A 24,990-nucleotide genomic window follows, 5' to 3' on the forward strand; every position below is an offset into this window, starting at 1 on the left:
CTGGGGTTTCTTCCCAGTAAGGGTGGGTCGGGCCACCTCCAGTGCTTCTGCCTGGGCCTGGTGGTACAGTCACTTTAAGGCTTTGTGCACACAACTAATTTTTATAAACCGGCTGTATTTTCACATCAAGATAACGGCCTTTAATTTTACTGTGAGTGAGCATAGCCTGCAGGTGCATTTGAGGTGATAGATTTTTCCAAATGAGAAACCCTGCATAAATAATTAAATCAATAAATAAGTACAATACGAAAGCAAGCCAAGAGCTAGATGCTTCTCTTTGCAGGAAAACTAGTAAAGGAGCGAATTCACTTAACTACCGTTCCTTTATGCTATGGTCACACAACATACTTTTTCCAAAAAGAACGGACATTGTTTAACACACTGTATTAAACAACGGCCGTCAAAATAATGATCATGTCAATTATTTCCAGCTGTTGTCCGTAGACTTCAATGCAATTTTCATTTGTAACAACAGCCATTGTTTTGAGTGCCAAATAACCGTTGTTTGGCTAGGTTCACACAACTTCCAAAAAAAGGGACAAAACGTCTGTTTGTGTGTTTAAAAAGACATCCATTATTGCATTATTTTAAGTGGGTTGACTAAAATGTATTGAAGTCTATGGAATAATGGACGTCATTTTCACACAATGTATTGAGTCAGTCCACCTAAAAAGATGTCCATCATTCAATACAATGTGTGAAAAAGACGTCTGTTTTTCCATAGGCTTCAATGCATTTTATTTAAGTCACTTAAAATGATGCAATAACGGACGTCTTTTTAAACACAAAAAGCGGAACATAGCCTTAATATGTAGTGGGAACATAGCCTAATTCTTAGGTTTGTTGGGTGTTTAAGACCACCAGTGATAAGGAAAGGATGGCATATCTTAGCGACATGCTATCAATCATTATGGTGAGAAATCCACTTTATTTGGGTGGGTTCATACTGAGGAATTCTCGTGGATAATGTCCGCAGAATTCTATCTGTCTACGCACACGGCCGCACGCCTTTCTGCCGGCTCCATAGACACAATTCTATTGGCCGGCGTACTCCGCTATCAGTCGAAAGAACTGACAAGTCAGTTATTTTGGCGGATAGCGGAATACGCCGGCCCATAGAATGATGTCTATAAAGCCGGCGGAAAGGCGCACGGCCAGACAGCAGAATTCCGCGGACATTATCCACGAGAATTCCTCAGTATGAACCCACCCCTTTTGTATGAACATTTACTAATAAACCAAAAATGACTTCAATACATACATGAAAAACAAAAACAATCACCAAACGACTATTTTCACACACTCATTGATTATGTGGCTGTCTTTTTGGACGGCCATCATTTTGACAGTGATAGATGGGTGTCATTTGATAAATTCGGTCACAAATAATAATCTTATTTGTGGCCATAATTATGAAAAAATGGCCATCCTTTGCTGTCAAAATGATGCCCACCGAACGACTGAGTGTGCCTATAGCTATGTTCGCACAATGTAAATATAATAGAATATAACAGCTGTTATTCCATGTTCATTAACCCCTTCCTGTCAGTAATACGTATATATGTAATAGACACAGAGGGAGGGCACCACAGACAATAATGAAAGAGAGAGGGGTGCTACAGTACTGGATATGAAGCTATAAATGTCAAAGAAAAAGAGAAAGTACTGAACCAGCACACCCAATGCAGTATATCAAAGAATCAAATTTATTAAAGTACAGAACAAACAATAAAAACATTTAAAAACAGATACATTTAGTGCATGCCATGATAAGTAACACTAAAGTTCTATGTCCACTAAACCGCAGCCAGTAGACTGCCCAACTCCCACAGTAATGGAGAAGAAAAGGATAATCAGTTGCTGTATGTAGAGGCAAAGTGCAGACAGTGCAGAATAAGGTTCAAAAATGCATAATGAACTGCCACCTTCCCCTATAAACAGACAGGCTGAAGTACAAACAAATACCAGCCCCACTCCAGAGGGGACTAAAAATATATACAACCTGTACCGCAGCCAATGCCGAGTGGACAAGAGAGAGGAATGCCCAACGCGTTGCGTCGCACAATGCGACTTCGTCCCTGACGAAGTCGCATTGTGCGACGCAACGCGTTGGGCATTCCTCTCTCTTGTCCACTCGGCATTGGCTGCGGTACAGGTTGTATATATTTTTAGTCCCCTCTGGAGTGGGGCTGGTATTTGTTTGTACTTCAGCCTGTCTGTTTATAGGGGAAGGTGGCAGTTCATTATGCATTTTTGAACCTTATTCTGCACTGTCTGCACTTTGCCTCTACATACAGCAACTGATTATCCTTTTCTTCTCCATTACTGTGGGAGTTGGGCAGTCTACTGGCTGCGGTTTAGTGGACATAGAACTTTAGTGTTACTTATCATGGCATGCACTAAATGTATCTGTTTTTAAATGTTTTTATTGTTTGTTCTGTACTTTAATAAATTTGATTCTTTGATATACTGCATTGGGTGTGCTGGTTCAGTACTTTCTCTTTTTCTTTGACAGTAATACGTATATACACACGTTCCTACTGCACATACCCCATTCAGTAGGAATGAATATATATGTTCCTGACTGAGGGGCTTACTAATGTGTGAGGGACCGCTGCAGTGAGAGTGATCCCGCACACATCCGTGTGTCTGGAGCCAGAGGTAAAGAGAGGCAGATGCGATCCCGCAGCTGCGTCTCATTAGCTCCTATAGCGATCGCAGTGTTTAAGGTACTCAGTGACAGAACAAGCTATGCTGCGGGGGTCCCGATCGCATGTACCAATGGGCGGGGGTGGGTCTCTTACCTCCGTCCTGTTAGTTTGGCAATCTGTGCATAGAGTCTGCTCTCAGGCAGGCTGTATATATAGATCGCCGATAACAGTGATCTATGCTATGCTATGGCATAGCATAGATCAGTACATGCAATCTAATGATTGCATGTTTTACAGTGAAAAAAAGTGTAATAAAAAAGGTTTTTTTAAAGCATTAAAAACCCCTTATAAACGCCCCTCCCAATAAAGGTTTAAAATACCCCCTTGCCCATAATAAAAATATAAAAAAATAAACAAAAATATATATCACATATCGTAGTGTGCGGAATTGTCTGATCTATTAAAATATAACATTACTGTTCCCACACGGACGGCGTACACGGAAAAAAACAAAACAAAACACCAGGATTGCAGATTTTATTAAATTATATATCAGAGAAAAAAAAAACAAAAAGGCGATCAAAAGTTTTCTGTTACACCAATATGATATTAAAAACTAGAGATCATGGCGCAAAAAATGACACCCCAACCAGCCCTGTTTGCCATTACGTTTACTTTGTGAGAGCACATGTTATATCTGCATAATAAGGACGCTTTTTTTTTATGTTTAATAGGAATCTGTCAGCTATAATTCAAGTTCCACACTACTGACACTGTTAGATAACTGTCAGGTCAAGGGAACACATGGTAACTTTTTATATATTCATCTTTGCTTCCAGAACATAGAAAAATGCTTTTATTATCTGGTATATTAAAGTGTCAAAGAGGCTATTTCAAGCTCCTAAAAAGTTGCAAGTTGGAGTCCTCTCTTTCTGCTTGATTGACATCTGGAAGCAGAGTTCAACGCAAGAATAGCAATGGGAGGGATAGAGAGGAGGTGTTACAGCTTTCTGAATTTCAGGAGTTCGAAAAAGCCTCTTTGTACTAGAGAATAAAACATTTTTTTTTTTTTAACTTTGTGGAAGCACAGACAGAAGTATGGAAGGTACTATGTGCCTCCTTGACCTAACAGCTATCTAACAGTGTCAGCAGTTTGTAAAGTGAAATGTAGCCAACAGGCTCTCCTTAACAATAGTTATCGAAACAATACTTACTAATAAAAATCGATTTTTGACAGCCTTTGGTCAGAACGAATGCCATGATCCAGGAATCCCAATAAATGGAAAAAGGTTTGGTGACAGATTTCTTCTTGGAAGCTCGGTAACATTTCATTGCAACGAAGGTTTCATCAAAACACAAGGCTCTGAATCCATCACTTGTATCATTCAAGATGGCAATGTTGTATGGAGTTCTACTGTTCCAAGATGTGAAGGTATTATTATTATTATTATTATTATTATTATTATTATTATTATTATTTATTATTATCATCATCACATTCTTTCTTATGTGCTGTTCAAACCTAGCCTTTGCTTCTCTTGTTCTTTCCAGTAGATTTTGACCCAGACTAAAACATTAAAGGGGTTATCCGGCGAAACTGGTTTCAGAAAGTTATAAACATTTGTAATTTACTTCTATTTAAAAATCTAAAGTCTTACCATAATTATCAGCTGCTGTATGTCCTGCACAAAATGTTGTTTCCTTTTCAGTCTGACACAGTGCTCTCTGCTGCCACCTCTATCCAAGACCAGAACTGTCCAGAGCAGCAGATCCCCACAGAAAACCTTTCCTGCTCTGTACAGTTCCTTTCTCGGACAGAGGTGGCGGCAGAGAGCACCGTGTCAGACTGGAAAGAAAACATAATTTCTTGCAGGACATACAGAAGCTGATGAGTATGGGAAGACTTGGGATTTTTAAATAGATGTAATTTATAAATTTGATTGAAACCAGTTGATTTGGAAGAAAAATATTTTCACTGGATAACCCCTTCAAACGGAATGCACCTTGGACTCCGGCTGCGTTCACACTACGTATATTTCAGTCAGTATTGTGGTCCTCATATTGCAACCAAAACCAGGAGTGGATTAAAAACACAGAAAGGATCTGTTCACACAATGGTGAAATTGAGTGGATGGCCGCTATATAACAGTAAATAACGGCCATTATTTCAATATAACAGCCGTTGTTTTAAAATAACAGCAAATATTTGCCATTAAATGGCGGCCATCCACTTAATTTCAACATTGTGTGAACAGATCCTTTCTGTGTTTTTAATCCACTCCTGGTTTTGGTTGCAATATGAGGACCACAATACTGACTGAAATATACGTAGTGTGAACCCAGTAAGGGTACGTTCACACTTACCGGATCTCCAGTGGATCCACAGTAGATTTCATTTAAATAACTGAACACAACATCAAATCTGTACCATCAAATCTGTTGCGGATCTGTTGCAGATCTGCTGCGGATCCTGTAGGTGTGAACGCAACCTTAGGAGTTTTTACAGTGCCATTCGTTCCTCTGACTGCTGCCTGGTTCCCAAGATCATCTTTGTTATGTATGTATGTCAGTATTCAAATGAGCCACTTTGGTGCAGTGGAGGCAGGCCCAGGGCCCCTAGTGCACCAATATTCTTTCCCCTCGGTCACATGGCCAGACTTGATTCTAAAGAAGACATGTTACCAAGTGGATGGGATATCGGTGCACTAGGGTGCTGGGTCTGTCTCCAGTACATCAAGTGACCTCATTAGTAGAGATGATGGAACATCGGAAAATCTTAGTTTTTATAGAACTCTAATCTTGTTGAACCTTCATTTGATTCCCGATGCCTTCCCGGTCCATGGGGAAGGAGGAGACAGCCTGAGTACCGCCTAGAATTCCGGGATACAGTCTACTACCTAGGTTGAATCCCAGAATTCCAGATGGTACCCGGGCTGTCTCCTCCTTCCCTACGGACCAGGAAGGCATCGGGAATCAAATGCGGAAGGTTCGACAAGATTCGAGTTCTATAGAAGATTTGCATCTGTACTCATTAGAATACTGAAATAATGGAGAAGATCTCGGGTATAGACGGCGCTATTAGAATCTGCTCGGAGCTGCTGATCAGATAATATAGAAATGTTATTTTGTAATTCCTACTGGTACATTTACTTTAAAAACACACTAAGGTGCTCCATAAAGCAATACATCGGACAGTTTGCAATAAAATGTGGAGATTTCATTCCCATTTGTGAATTTATTGATAATTTCCTTGAGGAATACCAAAGGAATGGGAATTTATTGCTAATTTCCTTGAGGAATACCAAAGGAATGGGAATTTATTGATAATTTCCTTGAGGAATACCAAAGGAATGGCACAGAAGGAAAATTTACATGGAAAATTATCTATTTAAATATTATTATTTTGCAGCCCCTTGTGGTGGACACTTAACAGCATCAAGTGGAATCATCCTTCCTCCAGGCTGGCCTGGATATTACAAGGATTCGTTAAATTGTGAATGGATAATTGAAGCAGAAGCGGGACATTCTGTAAAAATTACATTTGAAAGGTAAGACATTCACTTAGAATATTGTCTATTCATCACGCAAAATAATATGAGAGGCTAAGTATCTTAGACTGCTTTAAACGTGATTCTAATTTTCCATTTTACTATCTAAATTATAAAATAATCCTAAAATCTAGGTCTAAAACTAACCTGCAACTTCTTGTTACGTCTGTGGTGTTAAAGGGGTTATCCAGCGCTACAAAAACATGGCCACTTTTCCCCCTCTCTTGTCTCCAGTTCAGGTGCGGTTTACAATTAAGCTCCATTTACTTCAATAGAACTGAGTTTCAAAAGTCGACCCAATCTGAAGAAAGGAGAGGGAGAAAAGTAGCCATGTTTTTGTGTAATTTTTTGCGCCATGATCTATAGTTAATATTAATATCATATTGGTGTAACAGAAAAATTTTGATTGCTTGTTATTCATTTTTTTGTGATATATAATTTAATAAAATCAGCAATCCTGGTGTGTTTTTTTCTATCTTTCCGTTTACGCCGTTCACTGTGCGGGAACAATAATGTTATATTTTAATAGATTGGACAATTGCGCACACTACGATATGTAATATGTTTTTTTTTTATTTATTTTTTTATTTTTATAATGGGCAAGAGGGTCTTTTAAACTTTTATTGGGAGGGGGTTTATAAGGTTTTTTTTATACTTTTAAAACTTTTTTATTACACTTTTTTACACTTTTTTCACTGTAAAATATGCAATCATTAGATTGCATATACTGATCTATGCTATGCCATAGCATAGCATAGCATTGCAAATATCAGTGTTATCAGCGATCTATGTATAGAGCCTGCCTGAGAGCAGACTCTACACATAGATCGCCAATCTGACAGGATGAAGGTAGGGCGCTTACCCCCGCCTGTCGGCACATGCGATCGGGTTGCTGTTAAAAGTGATCTGTACCGAATTAGTGACAGGAGACACCAATAAATACATAGCATCAGTTGTGACCACCAGTTCTTGTTGACTCAATACGTGGTGGATTCAATAAAGTGTGTTTCAATTAAACAAATTAGGGCAGGTAGATAATTTAATAGCTCCAAAAAACACATATCTATGTTCCCTTGACATAAAAAAAACAGAAAAGTTGTCCGCTTTAGCTATTGAAAAAGACGTCTGTTTTAGCAGAGATGCAATGCATCGAAGTCAATGGGATGTCGGACGTCCAATGCACACAATTTTTTAAGTATTGGGCGTTATCACTCACAGTTTTTGTTTTCTCATCGTTCTTTCTCCGTTTTTACTATAAGATTCAATGGACTTTTCAATTAAGCCGCATCCAAAGGACAATTAGTAACCAAACTAGTATACTGTACCAACAGCAGTCACTTAACTGAGGGGAGGCCAGACAGCTAAATGAAGTCCGTTATTTTAGACTTAAAATGACAGACATAATTTTAAATGGAGCTGGTAAAACGTTGTGTGAACATAGCTTTAGGGTAGGTTCACACTTACTAGATCCGAAGCTGATTTTCTGCTGCGGATCTGCAGCAGATCCGCAGCAGATTTCATTTAAATAACTGAACACAGCATCAAATCTGCACCATCAAATCTGCTGCGGATCCTGTAGGTGTGAACGCACCCTTACTATGTAATTTAACCAATAAACCACAAAAAAAAAACAACAACTCTGCACTGGTAAACACCACCACCACTCTTTTCAACTTTAATTTGTATTCTCATCTCGTCGATTTCTTGCCCTGAGAATCTAACCAGTTCCCTGCCTCTTCTGCTGAGCTTAAAAAATCTAATCCGTTGCTCGCCCCCGCGCGTTCCCGCTCAAACTTTCACCAGTCCCATAGACTCTTCTTTGGACAGACAGTGGAATCCACCAAAGCATAAAATGGAGTCTATGGGATGGGTGGGAGCGCAGGGGCAAGCGGCAGAATCCACGTGGATTTCTCAGTGTGAACGCACCCTGATTCACAATCATCTTAATGGGACAGGTCCTGTCTATTGTTGTCTGTGTCCATGAGGCTTGCTATAAAGCATGTCACTAAAACACAGATAAGGCAGCCCCCATAACAATGTACAGTAAAAAAAAAATTCAATCAGAAAAAATAGATTAAAAAAAAAAGAACAAGTTTTAGTATGTGACTCTAATCCGTAATAGATCTTGGTGACACAGTGACACATTCCCTTTAATGATGAACAGAGAAGTGAGGGAGGAGGAAAAACAGCTTTGTAAGTTCAGAAGGAAGCTCTTGTGACTAATAAGACCTATTACAGAGTTTCTTATAATTGCTTGACCTTTACCAGTGACTCAAACTATTTGAAAATCTGGAGTATCTTTATACTGTCTAGTGTATAATACAAAGGGGGAGATTTATCAAAGGCTATAAAATATAGACCAATGTAAACTGCCCGCAGCAACCAATCACAGCTTCTCTGTCATTTTACCAGTGCTGAAAGCTGAACTGTAATTGGTTGCTGTGGGAAGATTACACAAGTCTACATTTTACACCCTTTGATAATTCTGGGCCAAAGAGCCTAGGTTTTCACCATCTGTTGGTTAACTTATTTTTACATAATATTTTTAAAAATGTAAGTTATTTTTTTGGTAATTTTAATGGGAACCAATCAGCATGGTTGTGCGGATGTGGTTCCAAGCAGCACAGTATAGATCTACTGTGCAGCTCATGGAGCATACCAGCCACGGCTGCAGCAGTAGCTTTACAAAGTTGGGGGAGATATTTTCTTATGCCACAGGGAGAGGGGTGGCAACAAGTCATTTGGGCGGGGAGCCACCAGCAACTAGTCACAGCTCTCTGCCTGACAGTGTACAGTGTGAGAATGATTGACAGGCAGAGTGACCACTAATAGGTCTCCCTGCCTGTCAATCATCTCTGCATTGTCACTAGTCCCTGCCAAAGGACTTGTTGCCACCCCTCTCCCAACCTCGTAAGGTGTAATAAAGCATCTTGTTCCCCTTTATGAAGCTACTGCTGCAGACGCAGCTGATATGCTCCGCGAGTTGCACAGTAGATCTATACTGTGCTGCAGGGAACCATATCAGCACAATCGTACTTACTGGATCCTCATCCAAGTCCTGTAACTTTGCTGATGCCATCAGTACTTTCTGGTGGGCCCACTCCTAGTCTAGCAAGGTGTTTAAAAAGTATCTAAAACACACTGCAAATTGGGGAAAGTCATGTTTTGTGAGAATTGCACCAGATTTTTGGTGCAGAACAATTTTTTTTTTTTTTCAATTTCTTTAGATAAACTGCTATTCTATTTTTACACTTAGAGTAAACAGAAGCGGCAACACCCCCGCCGAAACCCTTAATGTCACATGGATGAAAGACAAATCCATGAAATAATGACATACTGTATCAGGGGGGGAATATTTATTTTTGGTCTGAGTGTGAAACATGCTCTTACATAGATCGCTCGAAATAGCTGCTCTAATTGCCGAAGCCAAGTTCAATGATTACAATTCAGAAACAGGCTGTCATTTTTGTCTATTTTCACTATTGTCACATGCTCTGAAATTATTTTCCATGACAAATGCAGTTTATAAGCAGATTAATCAAGATTACGATTCCTTGACTTTTATCTTTTGTGAAATCGGCATCTTTTTTTTTTATTAATCTGTCCTGACAAGTAGAATATTGTACAATGTTCTGGTTTTATAGTTCAAGAGGTTAACATCTCTACAGACAAATCTGAATAATATTCACTGAACAGTGTTATATTGTATCAAGAGAGGGTGTCAGCTCGCTGGTTATAAAAAAGATAGCCAGTAGAGAATGATTTCATGCTTCATCATCTGTCATAAATCTAAGCCCTAAAGATTCAAGGAGCAGAAAATTGTTAACGCAAGGTTTTAGAAAAAAAAAAAAAAAATTGTAAACAGACATCCTGGCCAATATCGTGGTTAACTCTATCACTGCAGTCTTCTGATTTATCTGCAAGGTCGTAGACGGTATCGTGAATCTGTATACCAACATTCAATTACTGCAATCAAAACAGCTGGAATGCGCATAACAATTATTCTCTCTCAATGAGGTGACCGAGTGAAGCTAAAACCATGGGGTATATACTTTACTATGATTAATTTTATTATTATGTGTTTTTTTCCCCCCCAATGATTAATGGTGATAAACAGTTGCTGTGGGAATACTACTGGAAAGCCTGGTTCACTTGCTGTACTTCAATAATGTGGCTAGAATCACACGTGCAGTGTTTATGTAGTCTTTTGGGCTAAACCTCTTAAGGACAGAGCCCAAAATGACCTTAAGTGTATAATAGGTAGTGGTCAGCACTCCGACAGGTGACGGTACCTGGGAACAGGCACAATACAACGGAAGAAGCTCCCGGCACTCACCAATTTTCTGCAAGGTGATTTATTAACATGAATGCAAAAGTCCAAAGACAGACAGATGGGACGTGTTTCGGTACGAGACTAGTTAAGAAAGGACGCGTATAGAAACGCGTCCTATCTGTCAATCTGTATTTGAACTTTTGCATTCGTGTTAATAAATCACCTTGCAGAAAATCAGTGAGTGCCGGAAGCTTCTTCCGTCAAATTGACCTTAAGGACTGCGACAATTTTCAATTTTGCATTTTAATTTTTCCCTTCTTGCCTTCTAAGGCTATGTTCACACAAGGTCAAAAATAAAGAAAAGGCGGCCAGTTTTGATATAGAAAAAAATGTCAGTTTTTGCCGCGATTTAACTGACTGCAGTGGCAATGCATTGAAGTCAATGGGAAGACGGACATCCAATGCACACAATGCACTGAATAATGGACGTTTTTACCACGGACGCAAAAATAATGAACATGATCATTATTTTCGGACGTCTTTTGCAAACAGCAGACATTTTTTATTAGTTGTTCACACGCAGTTTTTCTTTTGTCACTGTTCTTTCTCAATTTTTACTATTAAATTCAATGGACTTTTCAATTAAGCCGCATCCAAAGACCAATCAGTAACCAAACTAGAATAATGTACAAACATTGTCATTGTCAGAAGCCTGGCTTCTTTTTGACTCAAAATGACGGACATAATTTTAAATGGAGCTGAAAAAACGTTGTGTGAACATAGCCTATGGGTATGTTCACACAGAGTAAAATTGGTGGAATTCCACGGCGGAGCTCTCTGTTGTAAAATCCCGCCTGCCGTCTGTTTGACACTGAGGAAGGCGGGATTCTGCGTCTGAGAACCGTTGATTTTTTAACAATATATATCAGAAAAAAATGAGCGGTGCAAAAAATGAGCCCCCAATCAGCCCTGTAGGTGGAAAAATAAAAACGTTATGGCTCTTAGAAGGGGGGAGGTGACACTGCTTCACTGTGACCTGGACATCCGTGTATTAATGACCTCGGTCATGAAGGGGTTAATAATTGATATTGAGCAGTTTTCAGACAATCAAAACTTTTTTTTTTTTGAGTTTTGGATTCTATATGAGAAAAGCAGCATAATAATGCTCTATTTGATGGGACACTGCTAAATTAAAAATTTCAATGGTGTCTTCAGAAATCAACAGAGTGTCTAAAGGAAATGTTTTGGTTTCACAAATATGTGCAAATATTACTTAAAGGGGTTATCCAGGATTTAAAAAAGCACAGTTACTTTTTTTTTTTTTTTTTGCAAAAACAGCGCCATCCCTGTCCTCAGGTTTTGAGTGGAATTACAATTAGACTTTGTTCACTTCAACATAATTGAGCTTTAAAACTAAACTCACACCGAGGACTGAGTATGGCTATGTTCACACAACGTCAAAAAGAGAGAAAAGGCGGCTGATTTTGCAATTTAAAAAGTCGTCCGTTTTTGTCGCAATTTCATTGACTTCAATGCAATGCATTGAAGTCAAGGGGATGACGGATGTCCAATGCACACAATATATTGAATAACAGATATTATCACAATTATTTTCCAACGTCTTTTGCAAACAGCGGTTTTTATCAGTTGTTCACACAATTTTTCTTTTGTCACTGTTCTTTCTCTGTTTTCACTATAAAATTCAATGGACTTTTCAACTAAGCCGCATCCAAAGTCCAATAAGTAACTCCAGACTAGAATAATGTACCGTCATTTTAGAAGGCTAGAGAAGGCTAGACAGCTAAATGACTTCCGCTGTTTTAGACTCAAAATGACGGACGTCATTTTAAACAGAGCTGAAAAAAACATTGTGTGAACATAGCCTATTGGTTTTTGACCCATTCACATGGAACAATAATCGTTACTTATTATAGTTCTTGCGGTTGTCTTGTCGTCGCTATTGCGCTCGTCACTACTGCGAACGACCGAACGACGCCTTATTCAATGCAAACGATTTGTGAACGAGCAACAATAAAAATAGGACCAGGTCTTATTAAGCGATCAACGATTTCTCGTTCGGTCGTTAATTGTCAACTTCTATTCAACCAAACGATGATCGCTTAGATTTGAATGACTTAACGATAATCTGAACGATAATCGTCCCATGGAATAGGGCCCCTTAGTGTTTGCTATCCTAATGAAAACTCTAGTCCAGAAAAGGTTGAAAGTTCTTTGATTATAACTGTAATTGAGCCCTAGATTTTTAAATTTTTTTTGTTTCTATGTATTTTCCTGTATTAAATCCACAAATAATTTTATATAAAAACACCTTTGCAATGGCCACCAGTTCCAATCATCAGCAACCCAGAATACTTTATTACTTCCCAATTAATTGTCAAATGTGCCTAAATAATACCACTCTAATAGGTGACGGCAATATTTATTGCTCTATTTATTGAGCATAATACAGTATAGTGGGATGTGCTCTTTTTCTGTCTCTTGATACATTTAGACTTAAAACTGAAAAATCTCAAATTTTTGTGTGCAAATTTTTTGGGGGCAAAATTAAAAAGTTACCATTTTTAGGCACAATGAGGCTTATTCAAAATATGCAACTTTTTATATAAGAAAACTGGATTGCAAGTGTTGGTAAATTCTTACCTTATTTCTTCCTAGCCTCCCATTGATGGTTCCATGCCTTTTTCAACACTCCCGTTCTCCCTCAATGCATTCATATGTCAGTCACAGGCCATGTCCCAACACTATCTTTTTCCAGCTGTCTTTTCTTAATTACGAATACAAATAATGTTCATGGTCAATATTTGTGGCTGTAATTAACAAAAGACAGCCATTGAAAAGACAACCGTATGGCCATAAGTGTTTTAGCTGAGGGGCAGGTATGGATTTAAAGCCAAAGGCTATGTTCCTACTATGTAAGAGACCGGCCATTCCGTGACCCGGCTGGTCACTGAAAGATCACAATGAACGATTTCTCACTCTTCGCTTGATCGTTCGCTGTGTTTACACGAGCCGATTATCACTCCAATGCGATCGTTATTGCGAAAATTCAAACAATAATCGTTCCGTGTAAATGCCCCATAAGGCCTCAGTACTAAAGTGCAATTAGGTTGAAGTATTTGAAGTCTCAGATTTAAAAACTGACATTTTGGGGGAAAAAAAAAATAATAATTTTGCGTTTTTTACACAATCACTGTCAGGCTATGTTCACAGGTTAGGTTAATTATTATTATTTTTTTTATATATAATGACGGCTGCAAATAATATTCATGAACATTATTTGCTGCTGTCGTTATAAAATAACCGCTATTATTTTAAGAACTGCCGTTATTTTGAATAAAAAGACGTGTGAACATACCCTAAGATTTGCCAACATTTCTAGAAAGTAGTGACAAAAGTGCAAAAAGAAAAAAAAAAGGCAAAAATGCAATGTGTGAACGCAGCCTCAAGTAAGGTGTATAACTATATTTTCTGTCCCTAAATTTTATTCTCTTTGTAATTGATTCAAAAGGCGGTATGCTTACTATAATATGTCAGTTTTCCAGTAACAGGGATCCCTAAGCAGGGTCAAAGTTATCCAATGTGACTTCATGGTGCTACATTCACTTTAGATGTGATTTCATAGATGAATAACTATAATTAGACCTTTCATCCCTTGTATTATCATATCTTTCCAGTAGCATTAGTTGGCAATGGTAATCTATGACTATTATACACGAAATGGGCATAAGCACAATCTTAGTAAATGGAGCATGTGAACATAGCTTGTCACCAAAAAAACATTTTTTACCTGGAATGCTGTGATCCTAGATTATAGATTTTATCTGTGTTGTGTTCAGACATATCTGTAGGATACATACTACTAACATAGTAGACACTATTGTCCAAAGCTTAACCTCTGTCATATTAGGGCTATGGCTATTTTCACATTACGTTTTTTCCTTTCCTTTTATTATTTTTAAAAAGAAGTCTGTCATTTTGAGTTCAAAAGGACATCAATCATTTCGCTCTTTGGACGCCCATCATTACAATAACGGCTGTTGGTACATTATTCTACTTCAGGTGGACTGATTGCCCTTAAAAGGGGAACTCCAGATAAGAAAAAGGGAAAGCATTGCATTCTGGGAACTGCTCAACCAGGAAGGACAGAAACACAATACAGAACCCCCCCCCCCCCCCCCCCCGCCCAAAAAAAAAAAAAAAAAGATTTTTTTGAGTTTTTAAACTGGGATAGACAGGTAATAATGCTATATGCTTCTGCAGAAGTTTAATTTTTTTAACCTCTACCTGGAGTCCCCCTTTAAGGTGTGTCTTTAATTGAAAAGTCCATTTAATTTAATAGTAAAGACGGTGAAAGGACGGTGAAAACAAGAACTTTGTGTGAACAACTAAAAAATAATGTCCGTTGTTTGCAAGAGACATTTGAAAATGATTGTTATGATCCTCATTTTGACCTCCGCGCAAACAACGTATGTTATTTTATACACTATGGGAGAGATTTATCAAACATGGTGTAAAGTGAAACTGGCTCAGTTGCCCCTAGCAACCAATTAGATTCCACTTTTCATTCCTCACAGACTCTTTGGAAAATGAAAGATGGAATCTGATTGGTTGCTAGGGGCAACTGAGCCAGATTCACTTTGCACCATGTTTGATAAATGTCCCCCTATGTACATTGGGCGGATGGACATTATTTTAAAGTGAAAAAGTGACGCCTTTTCTTTTTTTTTTTTTTTTTTTTTTTTCTTACTGTGAAAATACCTAGAATATGTTTTTGGAGCATGGTATTTCCAAGGGGTGGAAATAACAGATAATGTATGCTTCCCGGACCTCGCTACCACACTGCGCTGCATTACCTGCCTCCTTTACCCCGCCAGATGTCATTTTCTCCTGGCTGTGAGGTACGTCACGACCCAGCTGCCATGTCACTAAAGGGCGGGGTTTACCCGCTCAGCCAATCAGTGACAACAACAGCCCCAGTCACTGGCTGAGCAGGGCATCTGTCAGCTGGTTCATGACGTAGCTGCAGGGGAGATCTGCAGACTGTCAGCGTGATCCGGGAGCAAGTGGCAGCTCTGCGCGGGCACTGAGACAGGTTATTATACCTTCTTTATTATGGTGCCCGTGCCTCATCCCTAGCCAGAAATAATTTTTTTACCCCCCCCCCCTCACACACACACACACCAGAATGCTCTTTTAATTCAAAATTTTACAGATAATCACAATAAACTGTGAATTTCAGTTTTTCTTTTTTGCAAAGTTTCTTCATTTTCATTATGCTACATGTTAGTTGTTTCCATCTGCCAAGTAGCGAACATGTTATAAATTTCATAATTTGTGGGGGAAATGAACCGACGTTTGCTCTGAGCGTACCTCTGGCTCACATGTTGTCACTTTCAAGAAGATAATTTTTACCATGTCACTAAAGGTTTAAACTGTTTACAAGGTCGTACAGTATTTTAAAGTCATCTTTTGGGTGATGTTCAGATTTCTACTGAACATTTCATTGTTATGTCTTCTATGAATTTGTAATATGAATGTTGTAGTCTGTGTTACTGGTTCATGTTTACAATAATATGTCATTCTACTATCATTGTCAGTTGTGTAAAATGCCTACAGCTACTTATGCAGATCTATAGGTTTCCATGGTAACAGAAAACAACAACAAAAAATAAATCACTATGTAGTCTAATCCTACAGACATGCTCCTGTCAGGAATGTGCAGTGAGCCTGGTGTGAACTGGTCCTCTTTTTACTTTTTGTTTGACACACCTGCTTGCCTTTCAGCCTCCTGGCAATGCAGGAGTTACACTGCCCACTGCTAGCCTTGATTGCTGCAGCTGAGCAGTGTTTTTTTTGATTGACAGATGCCTCTGCCTGTCTGGAACCCTGAGTATCCAAGTGCCGGTCCAATGGAGATCCCCACCGAGCTCTGGATCCTCATAAATAAAAGCAGAGCCAGTCATTCCCTACTGGCAATTAAGGTTCATACTCATGATCCCAGCTCCCCGTCTATTCCTGCGATCCCTGTTCCTAATTCCTCTGTTTGCTTGACCTGTTACCTGACATCCGCTTGACCTTTTTTCTATTCGTTTGATCCCTGATTTTGTACTGCGTTGTCTGTTTGGTTCTGACTTGGCTTGTCGACTCTCCTTTGTTGTGTTTGTCTGTCTGTCTTGTTTGGTGTTACACTTATTCAGTATAGGGAACATCTTTGTGGTTGTCCACGACCACCTAGGGCCAACTGAGGCAAGTAGGTAGGGACAGTGGATGGGTTCAGCCTTAGGGTCCACTGTCTTGTCTTGTCTGTACCTCCCAGTCCTGACAACTCAGTTTTATCTTTTACATTTTTTATTTTTTTTTATTATTTATTTTTTACATTTGGTAATTAAGTCAGTGAAGGTGAAGCAGACAGACAAAACCCCCCAATGCTTTTGACAAAATGCTCCCATAACATTTCTGCATACTTAGCACATGACTATGCAGCCAGTAACTGTGTAATTCTGTACCCAGTGTACCCAGTATAGCATTAAAGCACTTCCATCACTCAGTCTGGACTGGGACTGGTGGTGTTGCAAATAAAGGCAAATAACAACCGTTGCTGCAAAACAATAGCCGTTATTAATGATTATGATCAATAATTACAGTCTTTGTTTTGGAACAATAGCTGTTATTTTCCCTTATCTCTACATTTGGGGAACATAGCCAAAAGGCGAGAAACACCTTAATGGTGCGTTCACACCTACAGGATCTGCAGCTGATTTTTTGCAGCAAATTTCATTTAAATAACTGAACACAGCATCAAATCTACTGCAGATCTGCTGCAGATCCTGTAGGTGTGAACGCACCCTAAGGGTATGTTTACCTGTCCCAAATTGCATGCTGCATGTTTTGAGCTATGTTCACACAACGTCAAAAATAGAGTTGGGCTATGTTCACACAACATCAAAAATAAAGAAAAGGAGGATGATTTTGCTATTTAAAATAACGTCTGTTTTTACTGTGATTTAACTGACTGCAATGGCAATGCATTGAAGTCAATGGAAAGACGGACGTCCAATGCACACAATGTATTGAATAACTGACGTTTTTACCGCGGACGTCAAAATAATGAACATGTTCATTATTTTCAGACGTCTTTTGCAAACAGCGGATGTTTTTTATTAGTTGTTCACACACTTTTGTCACCTTTCTTTCTCCATTTTTACTATTAAATTCAATGGACTTTTCAATTAAGACACACCCAACGGGCAATTAGTAACCCCAAACTAGAATAATGTACAAACACCAGTCATTGCACAAGGGAAGGCCAGGTTGCTAAATAAAGTCTGTTATTTTAGCCTCAAAATGAAGTCAGGCATTTTAAACCGAACTGAAAAAAAGCTGTGTGAACATAGCCTAACACTGATATCTGCTGCAATACTGATTATCATTTAAGTCAATTGCATTTCAACTCTTTTGCCTTTTCCATCAGTAGGCCTACAAACTAAGCACATTGATGCACTACCTAGCTCCAGAACTTAATGTAGAGAACAACTTAGGGTGGTATTACATGGGACATTGGTTTAGTTGGCTGTTTAATCGATGCCTGCTATACACAAAACGATTATCATTTAAATCCGAACAATCTAACAATTTTTCCAACAATAATCGTCCTGTGTAAAGGGCCTATTACACAGGTCGTTTAGAGGAGCAAACGAGTGCTCTCAGCGCTCGTTTGCTCCTCATTCCCCACTCGCTGCCGCCGCTATTCATCGTGGCTGCAGCGAGCGGGTGAGTGCGGGATGGGGCGGCGGGGAGCTGCGGGGGGGCTTCCCGGGTGATCGCTGATCGACCGGGCAGCCCATAGGATATAGCAGCATCTGCTGCCAACGCTCCTATTCAACGGAGCGACGGCAGCAGATCACTGCTATATCAGTCGCTTGTTTTTCAACATGTTGAAAAACAAGCGACTGCAACGATCAGCCGACATGAACGATGTCGGCTGATCATTGCACTCTATTCCACGGGGCGGTTATCGTCCGTAGCGGCCGATATCGGCTGAATACGGACGATAATCGTTCCGTAGAATAGGGCCTTAAAACAGCCCTTAGACTCTTTATCTTGTGGGCCTATTGCAAAGGAATGTAATCATTGTTGTTTAATTTATCTGCTGATAACTTTAGAGGGTGACAGAGTCTCTTTAAGTGTAACTTGGCATGGTTATCACAATTTTTCATTGTTTTAAGGAATTTTGTACAACATTAAAGTGACTCTGTACCCACAATCTGACCCCTCCAAACCGCTTGTACCTTCATAGTAACATAGTAAATCAGCTCAACCCAGGGAAATCCTACTGTGTTGATCCAGGAAGGCAAAATCCCTATGAGAAAGGCGACAATTGCCCCATGACAGGGAGAAAACTCCCTCCCGACTCCAATGGCAACCAGAACAATCCCTGGATCAACGTATCACCGGAAATCTAATGCCCATAACTTGTAATATTAAATTGTTCAAGAAAAGCATCCAGGCCTCCCTTGAACTTATTTAATGAATCGGCCATGACAACCTCATGTGGCAGAGAGTTCCACAGTCTTACCGCTCGTACGGTAAAGAACCCACGTTGATGCTGATGATGAAATCTTTGTTCCTCTAGAAGTAGAGGATGCCCCCTTGTCATGGTTACAGACCAAGTATAAAAAGACCACTACAAAGATCTCTGTACTGTCCATTCATAGATTTGTACATTGTGATCAGATCGCCCCTAAGACGTCTTTTTTCTAGCGTAAATAACCCCAAGCTTGATAACCTATCCTGGTACTGTAACCCACCCATTCCCTTAATGACCTTTGTTGCCCTCCTCTGCACCCGCTCCAGTTCAGCTTTGTCCTTCTTATATACCGGTGCCCAAAACTGTACACAGTATTCCATATGTGGTCTGACCAGTGATTTATAGAGAGGCAAAACTATGTTCTCATCTTTAGCATCTATACCTCTTTTGATGCATCCCATTATTTTATTAGCCTTGGCAGCTGCTGCCTGGCACTGATCACTAAAGTTCAGTTTACTGTCCACCAATACCCCCAGGTCCTTTTTGGAAGTAGTTTTACCCAGTGTTTTATTATTTAGCACACAACTGTATTTAATATTTCTACGGCCCAAGTGCATAACCTTACATTTATCCACATTAAACTTCATTTGCCATTTCACCGCCCAAGCCTCTAGCTTCTCCAAATCCCTCTGTAAAATGATATTATCCTCCTCTGTACTGATTACTTTACCCAGTTTAGTATCATCTGCAAAAATTGTGATTCTACTCTGTAGCCCCTCAACAAGATCATTAATAAAAATATTAAAAAGAAGTGGACCCAACACTGACCCCTGTGGTACCCCACTAGTAACTAAAACCCAATCTGAATATGTTCCATCAATGACCACCCTCTGTTTTCTATCACACAACCAGTTACTTATCCATTTGCATACGTTTTCCCCGAGTCCCAGCATCCTCATTTTTTAGACCAACCTTTCATGCGGCACAGTTTTAAATGCCTTTGAAAAGTCCAGATAGACAACATCCACAGCCTCCCCCAGGTCCAGTCTATAACTTACCTCTTCATAGAAGCCGATCAGATTAGTCTGACAGGACCGATCCCTCATAAATCCATGCTGGTGCTGCGTCATAAGATTATTTTCATTAAGATACACCAGTATAGCATCTCTTACAATCCCCTCAAATACTTTACCTACTAAAGATCTTCGACTTACGGGCCTGTAGTTTCCAGGATCACTATGCGCCAGTCCTGTGGAACAATCCCTGTCGTAATAGAATCTTTAAATATTAGGAATAACGGTCTATCTAACACAGTATTTAATTCTTGCAAAACTCTAGGATGGATACCTTCTGGGTCTGGTGACTTATGGATTTTAATGTTTTTAAGGCGTCTCCCCTCTTCTTGTTGTGTTAGGCAGGTGAGATTTATGAGATATATTATCCCTAGTCATGTCCTCTGTTATGGGATTCTCCTCTGTGAATACAGTAGAGAAGAATGTATTTAGTAGATTGTCCTTTTCCTCTTCCCCCTCCACCATTACACCCAGATTATTTTTGAGGGGACCAACATTTTCGGTTTTAAGTCTTTTGTTGTTTATATAGGTGAAGAACATTTTGGGATTCGTGTTAATTTCTGTGGTTATCCTTCTTTCTGTTGCTATTTTTGCCTTTTTTATTTGCTTTTTACACATTCTATTCTTCTGTCTATAGTTGCTCAATGCTTCCCCACTACCTTCTTGTTTTAGTAGTCTGAATGCTGGTTTCTTATCATTTATTGCACTCCTTACAGCTGAAGTTAATCACATTGGATTTCTCTTATTTCTACTACTTTTATTCCCATATGGTATGTGTCATTCACACGATTTACTTTTATTTCTGAAGGCATTGTCCCAGTTTATGTTCCCAAGGTCCTCTCTTAGTTTTTGGAAATTAGCCTTCCTGAAATGTAATGTTTTTGTAGCCCCTCTACTAATCATTTTATTGAAGGATAATTGAAAACTTACTATGTTATGGTCGCTATTACCTAGGTGACCCCCCCCCCCACACCTCTATTTTTGATATTCTGTCTGGCCTATTAGTTAAGATTAGGTCCAGGAGTGCCCCCCCTCTTGTTGGTTCCTTTACTAGTTGGGAAAGGTAATTATCTTTTACTATTTCCAAAAACCTGCTTCCCTTCTTGGAGCTGCAGGTTTCTGCTTTCCAGTTTATATTTGGGTAGTTAAAGTCCCCCATAATAATTACTTCCCCCTGCTTCGCTGCCACATCTATTTGTCTTATAAGAAGATTTTCTGATTCTTCCACTATACTTGAAGGTTTATAACTCACTCCTGTAAGATTTTTATTATTCTTTGGTCCCTCCCCTTATTTCTACCCAAAGAGATTCCACATGATCATCAGGTATATCCTCCCGCAGAATGGGCTTAAGGCATGATTTAACATATAGACAGACCCCTCCCCCTTTCTTATTTTTACGGTCATTTCTGAATAGACTATAACCCTGGATATTAACAGCCCAGTCATAACTCATCCAGCCATGTCTCGCTTATCCCCACTATATCATATTTCTCTTCAACCATTATGAGTTCTAGTTCCTCTGCTTTATTAGTGAGGCTTCGAGCATTAGTATACATACATTTAATATGTTTGTCCATATTCCCTTTCCTCTTGTCACTAGTGACTGTTCCAACCCCTCCCGCCGCTCCACCCCCAGTTCCATAATCTAGGCCCAGCTCTCCATCTACTCTGTCTTCACTTACTATATTGTAGTTGCCCTCCCCCCCCGGTCCCTAGTTAATACACTCCTCCAACCTCTTAGTCATCTTCTCCCCCAGCACAGCTGCACCCTCCCCATTGAGATGCAGCCCGTCCCTACCGTAGAGCCTGTAACCGACCGAGAAGTTGGCCCAGTTCTCCATGAACCCAAACCCCTCTATCCTACACCAGCTCTTGAGCCACTTATTTACCTCCCTAATCTCCCGCTGTCTCTCAGGTGTGGCTCGTGGTACAGGTAATATTTCGGAGAATATCACCTTTGGATAGCTGCTTTTAATTCAAGATCTGTCCTGGGGTCCGTTCAGCAGGTGATGCAGTTTTTGTCCTAAAAAAACTTTTAAACTTGCAGCCCTGTGCCAAACGGCCATGGCCTAGATTGTGTATGCATTAGGCTGGCACACCCTCTCTGTCCCTCCTCCCCGCCCTCCTCATCATTAGGAATGCTCCAGGCAGATTTTCTACTATTCATCACCTGTGTCAGCACGGCACATGGGCTTGATCGTTAAGGCTCCTGTGCAATGTTCTCTGCAGAGGAATAAGAAAAATGGTGAAGAGGGCGGGGAGGAGGGATGGAGGGGTGGTACAAAGTTAGGGCAGAGATACTCCAAGCCACTGCCGTTGGGCACAGGGCTGCAAGTTTAAAAGTAATAACCTGCCGAAGGGACCCCAGGACAGATATTAGATTAAAAGCAGGTATCTGATGGTACAAGTGGTTTCGGGGGAACAGATTGTGGGTACAGAGTCACTTTAAGTGTTTGTACATATTTGCATTTACAACAGACACATTCATGTCGTTGAACCTCTGTGAATAATGGTGCTAGATGGATGGCAATGGATGCACCATCTAATATGTCCACTTCAACAGACTTTATTGTAAAAATTTGAACGTACTTTCACTTTGTTTTTTTTTGTTTTTTTTATGGGGAAGAAGTTTGTGCTTGCACCAGTTTTTTTTCCTTGTTCAAAAAATGAACAGTGAAATGGATGGAACCGAACTGAAGAAAAAACTTAACCCGATGCATCTCATAGTAATCAATGGAACACATTCATTCCGTTTTTATAGTGACACACAAGACAAACTGAATCATGAATGCAGATGTGAAACTAACAAACATATAAAAAACACATTCATTTTCAGTAAAACTGTATGATAGCACGTATGGTAGTCGTTACATGTGGCTTGACCCTAAATGTCTATCATTTAGTACAAATTTTAGGGCTGCACAGCTGAGAGCTGAGAACATGAGTAGTTCAGTTTTAAGGGTAATAACTATGCAGCACTATTATATCATATATATATATATATATATATATATATATATATATATATATATATATTTTTTTTTTTTTTATTAAGATTTCAAGCATTTGTACTAATATTTAATTTTTTTTTTAACAATATTTTTCCAATTTAATATTATTCTGGCCAAAAATATTACTCTTTGGTTCACCAATATATTATAGTAAATTGGCTTGTGAATTGCAGATTCATTGTCTAATTGTTCCAAGAAATGCATGATTAGTATCTAATTATATTCCTAATTCAGATTTCAGACTGAAGTAAACTATGATATTCTTGAAGTACGAGATGGCGCAGCCAATTCTTCACCATTGATTGGAGAGTATCATGGAACACAAGCACCACAATTTCTCATTAGCACAGGAAATTACATGTATCTTCTATTCACGACCGATAATAGCCGTTCTAATGTTGGCTTTCTAATTCGATATGAAAGTAAGTAATCACTTTTACTGTGTGCTAAATTCTATTTAATGAGTATAAATTGTTATTACACACACACAAAAAAATATTCAGCATTGCCCCAAATTTTCTTACTAAATCTGCTACTTTGGAATAATTGGAGCCAGAATCATTGAGGGTAACTGTTGCAGACCAATGCAATAAATACAATAAATTGTGAGATTCACCAAATTATTTCATTACATTATGGAAATATTTGAAAGATACAACAATATTTCCAGACATTAAAGATTGTATTATAAACCACTGTGCTAGTATTGAACAAATGATGAAAAATAGTCTGATAATTTTTGCCTGTCAAATAGTCCCTCCCCACAAAAAAAAAAAAAAAAAAAAAATCTCTCAAATGTTATCCATAGGTCAAGGACCAATCCTTTAAAAAGCCAAAAGCATGGCTTTGGAAATCAGCCAAGACCCCTAAATCTATTGAAAATATGTTTTAGGCTATGTTCACACAATGTATTGTATTTTAAAAGAATGGCCACTGGTTTAGATGAAAACCAGTGCAATGCCGCCTGTTCCATGCACACGCCGCACCGACAATGGCCGCTGTTCGGTGCGGCGGTGCAAAAGAATGATCAAATCAATTAATATTGTCTACTGTTCCACCAACAACGGTCGTTATTAATATTCCATGCACACATGGATGCAGTGTTTATCCATGGTGTGTATGCAAATTAAAGCTTAAACCTTTCCTGCGTAAGGACGTGCCAGAACATCCTGCTGTGGGTAGAGGAGTCGTGCTGTTACCCCACTCTGAACTACTGTACTCCCGGCTGTATAGCAGCAGCCAGGGACCAGCGCAGTTGGCCGGTGTGGCGGATAGATATAGATAACATAGATAACACGTCTGTGGCAAATGGTGTGAACACGAAATCCCCCAAAATGAAAACAATTTATTTATTTTTTTATTTCACCACACAAATAACTTTTTTTCGGTTTTGCAGTATATTTTATGGAAAAATTAAGTCTGTCATTGCAAAGAACAATGGGTTTTTCAAAAATATAAGGGCTCATGTGAGTCTGTAGGGGAAAAAATGCAAGCGCTGGAGCTTTTAAACCTGAGAAAGAAAAAACATATAAGCAAAAATGAAAATTTGCCTGGAAGGGAAGAGCTATGACAGCCGCAGGAACATATAGATAGAGATTATCGAACAGGGCTGAAGTTCAGGTTTGTACGAACCTAAACCATCGGCATTTGACTCCTGCTGCCTTCCTGTTCTGTGCGGAAGGTGGAGACAGCCCGAGTACCGCCTGGAAAACAGGGACACAGCCCATTACCTGTAGCTGTATCCCTATTTTCCAGGCGTATTTGGGCTGTCTCAACCTTCCCTACGTAACGGGAAGGCATCGGGAGTCAAATGCCGATGGTTTGGGTTTGTACGAACCTGAACTTTGGCCCTGTTCGATCATCTCTACATATAAACACCTTACGG

General features: G+C 39.4%; 1 protein-coding gene across 1 annotated transcript in view; it reads left to right on the forward strand.

The window, feature by feature from the left end:
- The window catches only part of CSMD1 (CUB and Sushi multiple domains 1), a 946,348-nt gene that overhangs the window by 614,211 nt on the left and 307,147 nt on the right, over positions 1–24,990 (forward strand). The window contains exons 15-17 of the mRNA XM_069973446.1: positions 3,889–4,083; positions 6,061–6,199; positions 23,340–23,527. Of these exons, the coding sequence (XP_069829547.1) occupies positions 3,889–4,083; positions 6,061–6,199; positions 23,340–23,527 (522 nt within the window). The remainder of the gene's footprint in view (positions 1–3,888; positions 4,084–6,060; positions 6,200–23,339; positions 23,528–24,990) is intronic.

The sequence above is a fragment of the Dendropsophus ebraccatus genome, chromosome 6 (assembly GCF_027789765.1).
Source record: "Dendropsophus ebraccatus isolate aDenEbr1 chromosome 6, aDenEbr1.pat, whole genome shotgun sequence".
Lineage (NCBI taxonomy): Eukaryota > Metazoa > Chordata > Amphibia > Anura > Hylidae > Dendropsophus > Dendropsophus ebraccatus.